This window comes from Amblyomma mixtum, chromosome 7 (assembly GCF_055824585.1).
Source record: "Amblyomma mixtum isolate Tamu chromosome 7, ASM5582458v1, whole genome shotgun sequence".
NCBI classification, from domain to species: domain Eukaryota; kingdom Metazoa; phylum Arthropoda; class Arachnida; order Ixodida; family Ixodidae; genus Amblyomma; species Amblyomma mixtum.
The window spans coordinates 26265293-26272522 of NC_143018.1; the positions used below are offsets into that span (position 1 = coordinate 26265293).

Sequence of the window (7230 nt, forward strand, 5' to 3'; positions counted from 1 at the left end):
TTGTAACCCCACTAAGCCGCTATCATCACTAGAACCCAGTCACTGTCACCTGTCACTCGTGTGTCCTTAGCAAGTTGCTGGCGTCGGTGTTTTGTTATAGCCGACATGTAATTATAGTTGGCGTTTTATTATAGTCAGTGTGTCACTACTATAGCTGGTGATTTATTATAGCCGATGTGTCATTATAGCCGGTGTTTCATTCTAGCTTGTGTTATAGCAGGAGGCCAGTTTAGAGTGAGAACTCCTTTATAAATGGCACCTGCCACGTTTGGCAAGCGGAGACCACACAGACGCTGACGCCGAACGGTTATCGCCGTCATGGCCGTCCTAACGCTACTACATTAAAATTTGACCAATGAGTTTTCGTCTTGTTTTCAAGACGCTACAGACGGAATGCTGACATTGCAAAGTGTGGCGAGGGCTGAAATAAAGGCTGAAATGAGCTCACAAGACTGGTCTATCGCCGGTTTACAAATTTATTAAGCCATATCCAGTAGACTTTCCGCCTACTTTTTTTTTTCATGATGGATGTCTTACAAGTGGTCGTCACTTCGGGATAAATAAAAATTTATGCAGCTGATAGAAAACAACATGAGTAAACCTTCGTTAAGGGCTAGTTTAAAAGTGTGAAGAGCATCGCTGCATGGTTCTCCCACACATTGAAAATGGACAAAAAGAAAATGCACCCGACAAACGCGAGAAACTAATCGCCTCTAGCAACTGGTATCGGCTTAATGACTACACACCTTCAAAAGGCCACCGAAAACCTTACAAACAAATGCCAAATAACACTTAAGTAATCCTAAATCGGCTTCACATGCCCTTCAGAACTCGTACTTGTAAGTGAACTGAACACAATGTTCAGAGAGCGGGATCAAATGTGGCAAATCACGAGGGCATCGTGATTCTGTCTAAAAAAGGATGTGGGACGGAAACTTGCTGCTAAGCAGAACTGCCTAGCGGCAGAAAAGAGGACATTTATGGCAACGAACAATATATACCGTATTTACTCGCATAATCCTCGCACTTTTTTTCGCAGAAAATCGGTGCGAAGTTAGGGGGTGCGATAATTACGCGGGGAAATTTTTTGAACAATGCTTTGGAGTGCTGAAAGCAAATGTAAATAGGCTGTGAACCGGGGTTCTCAAGCCAGCTATTGTAAATTTAACCAAAACTTCAATTGCAAGCAGGACTTACGTTTGTAATAAAACCACAGAGACGACAAACACTAGCTGCAGAAACACTTTATTTGCGAAGGCTGGCCGCCCGCAACATCACCATCACTCAGAGTCCGCGGAGTCCACGTCGACATTGCCATCGCTATCGCTGGTCGCTGCTTCGTCGGCTTCCTCAGCTTCACCCTCTTCATCTTCGTCCCACACCAAGTGGTCTTCTGTCGCGTCCAGGGCGTTGGAAATGCCAGTTTTCTTGAAACTCTTCACGACCACGTCATGCTCCATGCATCTGCTACCCAGCTGCACAGCAGCTCCACAGATGGCCTCTTTTCTTGCCACCCGGCGTAAGAGCGTGTTGGCCTTCGGCCATCCATTCTGCATACAGCCTCCGAACGTTGATAGTGCATGCACTTTTCCTTAGTTCTGTCGAGTGATGTTGGGGATGCGATGATTATGCGAGGAAAAAAAAAATTCCAGTTTTCGATAGGCAATGTGGGGGGTGCGAGCATTATGCGAGTAAATACGGTAGTACTGAAAATTTACAAGCGACCACCGATTATTCTCCAGTTTTCAACGATATGTAACTGTAAGCTAGGGTTAGTCGCGTATGTAGAAGAATTTGCTTCCGAAAAGGATTCTCGTTCGGGTGAGTCATGGGGCCGGATGGTGCCTACATGGAAATTATCTACATGAAATTTCCGACTGTGTGTGCTATGAAACGTGGGCCACACGAGAGTTTGTCCAAAAGAAGTTTTTCTCGCTTTAATGAAACGTGTCTACGGCGTAGTGTCGTAGTGCGTGCTGAGGACGTGAGAGAGGCGTCAGTTCGAAACGTCCTTCTACAATGGACATTCGATCTCTTGCCGTTTTAAGATGGAAATTATCAGTCTGCAGCTCACTTGGTTCAGATCACGATATTCAAGTAGGCCTACACAGTCGCTTTGAAAGATGGGAAGTGAGGTGCTTGTACTGACTCAGTTTGACGAAAGCGGAACGAAAAGTTCCGGATCTGTGACATTTAGAACGAAGCACCACGTCGAGTTGAATAGAATATTGCTAAAGAAGTAGTAGCAGTAGTAGTAGTAGTAGTAGTAGTAGTAGTAGTGGTAGTAGTAGTAGTAGTAGTAGTAGTAGTAGTAGTAGTAGTAGTAGTAGTTGTTGTGGTAGTAGTAATAAATAGTAGTAGTAGTAGAGTATTAGTAGTAGTAGTAGTAGCAGGAGCGGTAGTGGTAGCAGTAGTAGTAGTAGTAGCAGTAGTAGTGGTAGTAGTAGTAGTAGTAGTAGTAGTAGTAGTGGTAGTAGTAGTAGTAGTAGTAGTAGTAGTAGTAGTAGCAGTAGTAGTGGTAGTAGTAGTAGTAATAGTTGTAGTAGTAGTAGTAGTAGTAGTAGTAGTAGTAGTCGTAGTAGTAGTAGTAGTAGTAGTAGTAGTAGTAGTAGTAGTAGTAGTTTTGGTGATGGTTTAGTCATGAATAAAAATGTAGTAATAATAATAAGGGAAGATATGGCAGCAGGCAATATAGCTACCTCACTGATCAAGGTGCGCCTGAAATATACCACGGCAGAAAATAATGCATACAGGCGAGAGCCGAAGTGGGACGATCAGTCGTATGACATGGAGGACAGCGGAACAAACGCTACACAGTCAAAGCGGCGCCACGCAGAGGGCCGCGACGAGGAAGACGACGAAGAAGACGCGGTCCAGGGCGTCGGACACCAGTAGCCACTCCTTGGCCCTCTCCTGCGAGAGCCTGGTGACGGCACTGGTGTCTCGCTGCTCTTGCTGCTGCGAGGCGTCTCCCGTCTCCGACGGAACGGGGAACGGAGCTCCTCCAACGGGCTTTGTGGAGGTGTAGTCGCAGAGGCAGAGAGCCGCGCCCGCGGCGCCCGTCAGGAACTGCACGACAGCCGTCGGAACGGCGACCGGGAACAGGACCTGGCCTGAAGTCACATTGAGAAACGCCACCGCGATGATGGCGATGATCGCCTGCATCAGCATCGCGGCCTCCAGGAAAGACACTGTGAGAGAGAAGAAATTTAGTGCCAGTTGTGGTCAGTGGCCTTGACTGCGTTCTTCTGTTGCGGCACTTGTTTGAAAGAAGGGATAAACGGTGTCACATCGTAGTACGTCGCTTGCAAAAATACCCACGCGTTCACCTCCCATCCTAAGGCAGCCTATTATTCGGCCCAAGAAAGATGAGGGCCGGATAATCGGTACCCTTTAGAATACGCTGTTGTCTGTGGACGTGCGGTCCAGTTGACTCTGCTCCATGAACGTCTATACTCAATGAAAGAACCCCATCTTTAAGGGGCCACAACTGCGGCACTGATATTTCTGCCACTTCTGCAGTCTAAGAGGTATGAAAGTTTGGTAGTCTGTACCTCAGCAATAAAGAACTGATTACTTGACACCGTAAACGGGCGGTCAACGGATGCATTAAAGCAGGGACGAGCGTTCTGAACAACTACGTCCATCAATCAAGATCTGCGGGTGCATTGGAACAGCGATAGCCGCTGAGATTCTTCCCATCCTTCATCGAAAGGAAAGCGAGAGGAACATGGAAGAACTTCAAGTTCTCATCTTAAGCTTCGATAAGAGAAAAGGGCCAATTAATGATCCAGGTAGCCTAATATTATTGCAGAAATGTCACTTTTCTGTTTTGGAGAAACGCTCATGCATTCTTCTGTTGTTCTCTTTTTCTTGCCTTTGTGAAACATTGCAAGCAAACTTTGAAATATATCGTTTACATCATTATTAAACGTTTCGACGACATATCTACAACTTTCGCCAAATTAGTGAGCAGCCCTTCATGACGAGAACTTCCCGCTGTGATGCGCCACAACTGAATAAACACTTCGCAAGGAGCATGGGGCAGCGAGGATGCAATACACGAGTGCTGCAATACACCACTGCTAATAAATGCAGTTCACACGGTAACCTACGAAGGCACAGCATGGCGCCAGGCTTATAAAGCCGTACCATAAACAATAGCGGTGAACAGAAAACGTGCGAAGTTTTCTATTGCAAATTTGTGTCGATGCATAAACTTTTTGGTAGGGAACATCTCATATACTCAACTGCGAAGTTTTGCCACTTGAAACATCATTATTGCTCAAATAGTGGCAAAGGTTCAACGCAAAGCTTGAAAATGTTGGTAATCTTTTTTATAGTTCTGATTTTAACATAATAAGGTCATAATTTGAAATTTTGTTCTATAGTTATAAGCTGTACATTTAAAAGATTGCAAACAAAGCACTTGCATATTGCTTGGTTGGAACGTTTTAGTAATGTTTGCCAGCGAACAAATAACGTTAATAACTTTAAACGTTACCCCAACGTTCCAGTTTATCACGTAACATCCCTGCAACCTGTCTAACAGTTTTATAACGTATTCTAACGTACAGCGCTACCTGTACAGTTCACTTAAGGAGGGATAACAAAGATTAATCATTTCTTTTTAAATAAAAAATGCATATTCCTGCTCCCTTTTTGGCAGCATTTTTTTTTATTGTGCAGGGTGTGTTGCTGGGCAAGTTGGTCTGATATTCTGAACATTGTAGCGATGGTAGACGAGGGGCGAAGGGAGTACGAGACACATTGTGCCTTCTGTGAAACTAGTGGGCGTTGTGCCCCGCGGTAGCGCGTTCTTCACTTCCTTTCTTAGAAATCAATAAATAGTTCTCAGTTACAGCATTATCAATCTTCCATCGCAAAGTGATGTTTCCTTTTTTCACGCCCTTCGCGTGTCCTCACCTATCTTGGCGGGCCTGTAAGATCCCTCAAGTAGCGGAACCATCCTCTGCAGCATCAACGCGACCAGCAGCATGTTGATGCAGCAGAGAGTCAGGCGCAGCCTCGAGTTCGCTGGCAGCCAGAAGACGAGTAGCATCATGACGACGGAGGCGACCCAGGGCAGCGTCACGCTGAAGATGTACAGGGAGGAACGCCTCTTCAGCCTGATCGTCAGCTCCAAATACGTCCTGCACAGAGCAGTGATGCGACAATGCCAACTTCTGAGCACGCGGGAATCATTTATTTCCTGTTTCGTGGACCACCCCGTTACCAAACTGAAGCGGCAAGTATACAAAAACGGAGGAGGAGAGTCACCCCTGACGTCACACTGACGTCACCCATCGCAACTCATCACGCTGTTTGGTCCAAACCCAGTGACGTCATGTGTCAAAGCATAGTTCCTCTCCCTCGTAACTCCTCCAACTGCTGTGACGACACCTCCCGAAATATATGCATTGATTTCGTCTTTTAGAATCGGGCACTGAACAGGCCGAACACATCTCCTGCCACTTCTCGGCTCACTGTTTGCCACAAGTGCCTTGTAAAGTACAAGTTACCAAGTAATTTCTGAGTACTCTTCCTTAACTCTGTAAAGTGACCTTCCTGCTTGAACCTAACTATCGTCGGCAGCATATACGTAATTACATAAATAAATAAATCGCGAAATTGAACAACCTAAACAGCGTCGTTGAATATCGCATTATACAGTGGTAACCATTCTTCGAGCATCTGAATTGAAGTATATACTTTAAAGTTATTTATAATAGATATCGCGGTACTTTGATTATAATATGGCTCTAGATTATTATTGCTTTTAATCTAGGGCTCTTCTTTCGACCGAGTGAGTGAGAAACTGAATGTCAGGAAGTTAGTGTATGAGTGAATGTTAGTGATGTGAAGGAGTGAATGAAAGTGAGAACTAAGTGGCATCATATCAAGTATCAAAAGAGGCTGCGTATCACGAAAATGACGCTGCCCACCTGTTCAGCACGTATCCGCTCTCCCACTCAGGAAGCACAGTCACCTCCCACTCGTGGACCTGCCACGGCTTTGGTGCGAAGAAATGAGAGAAAGAAACATTCGGCAACATAGTATCAAATGCAAAACAATGGCAAACGAGTCTAATTTATGAACTAGGGCAGACAAGCACACCGGCGAGCTGGACTCTGTCTGCCAGCTCAATAAAGCAATGTTAAGAATCGGTGACAAAGTTCAGAAATAAAGGAAAAAACAGCGATATGCAGCTGGTCCTCTAAGGAAGGCGTCCACAGTGAAACACAGCCTGTCTACCATATACAAAGAAATTTTTTTGAACAATAGAAGGTGCAGGGGAGCATCTAACCAATGAGATACACTCACATCGGTGGAAGTGAGGGCGTTCTCGGCCAGGTCTTCAATCGTGTCGTACTCTTGTTCGTCGTCGGTGTCGACGAGAGAAGCGAAGCGGACCTTGCAGACATGCTCGTCCCTGGGGTAGTCGGCCAGGTTCATGGCACAGGGAACCCTCACACGAGAATAAGGAACCTGCAGGTTTTACGTTGAGAGCAGTTGAACGAGCTGATGTGCATCATGTTCCGTAAGTTAATAAAGAATTGGACCGAAACCCGACAGTCTGTACTGCCACGTGGTCGTGACGGCAGTCCGGCGAGCAGCAAGACTGCGAAGACTTCCAAAAGAAACTCTTTATTTGGGCTGACTCGCGTCCACAAAGAACTGAATGACTCGGCGACAGCGTAGCAACAAGCGTGCTCGGCAGTCTGACGCTCTCGGCCGAGCTCAGCTTAAAGCTGGCAAAGAACCATCATGATCAGGCGACAAGGAAATTATAACAATCCTGAACAATGCGGGAGCAGTCGCCCATGGCGGCGATCATTCGAAATAAGTCTGGTCGCATCTCGCGTCACAGACTAAATGATAAAGCCGACTGCCAGCGGCTTTGAGCGTGAGCAAACAAACAGTACGAATATTCGTGGTAATTAAATGTAGGCCTACCTGGAACACTTCTCCTTCGGACCGCAGGAACACTTCTGTGGTGCGAATGTGGAAGTCCTCGGGATTTCTGGGTCAGTACGATAAACGATGTTAGATGAAATGCTTAAAGAGCCTTCGCGCTTTAGTGATTGCTTTTTGTAGAACAATGCATTAAACGCCAACATTCTAAGACCCCCGAGCCCTTCCATCCATTCGCTCACAAAAAGCAAGATCGCTGATTGGCTGATGAATGCTAAGGGGAGGAGCGGATTGTGAGAGAGCAGAGAGGCACGT

The 7230-nt window shown here is 45.9% G+C and overlaps 1 protein-coding gene across 2 annotated transcripts in view; it reads right to left on the reverse strand.

Annotated features, from left to right (window-relative positions):
- Positions 1-1228: 1228 nt before the first annotated feature.
- LOC149335407 (neuronal acetylcholine receptor subunit beta-4-like) overlaps positions 1229-7230 on the reverse strand; it is a 10349-nt gene continuing 4347 nt past the window's right edge. Inside the window, exons 5-9 of one of the 2 annotated variants that reach the window (XM_089553797.1) lie at positions 6958-7024; positions 6325-6489; positions 5946-6013; positions 4927-5153; positions 1229-3113 (exon numbers count right to left, since the gene is read on the reverse strand). In XM_089553797.1, the coding sequence (XP_089409923.1) occupies positions 2818-3113; positions 4927-5153; positions 5946-6013; positions 6325-6489; positions 6958-7024 (823 nt within the window). In that variant the 3' untranslated portion in view covers positions 1229-2817. Of the gene's footprint in view, positions 3192-4926; positions 5154-5945; positions 6014-6324; positions 6490-6957; positions 7025-7230 lie in introns of both variants that reach the window. The other variant, XM_089553796.1, reaches the window with a different exon arrangement.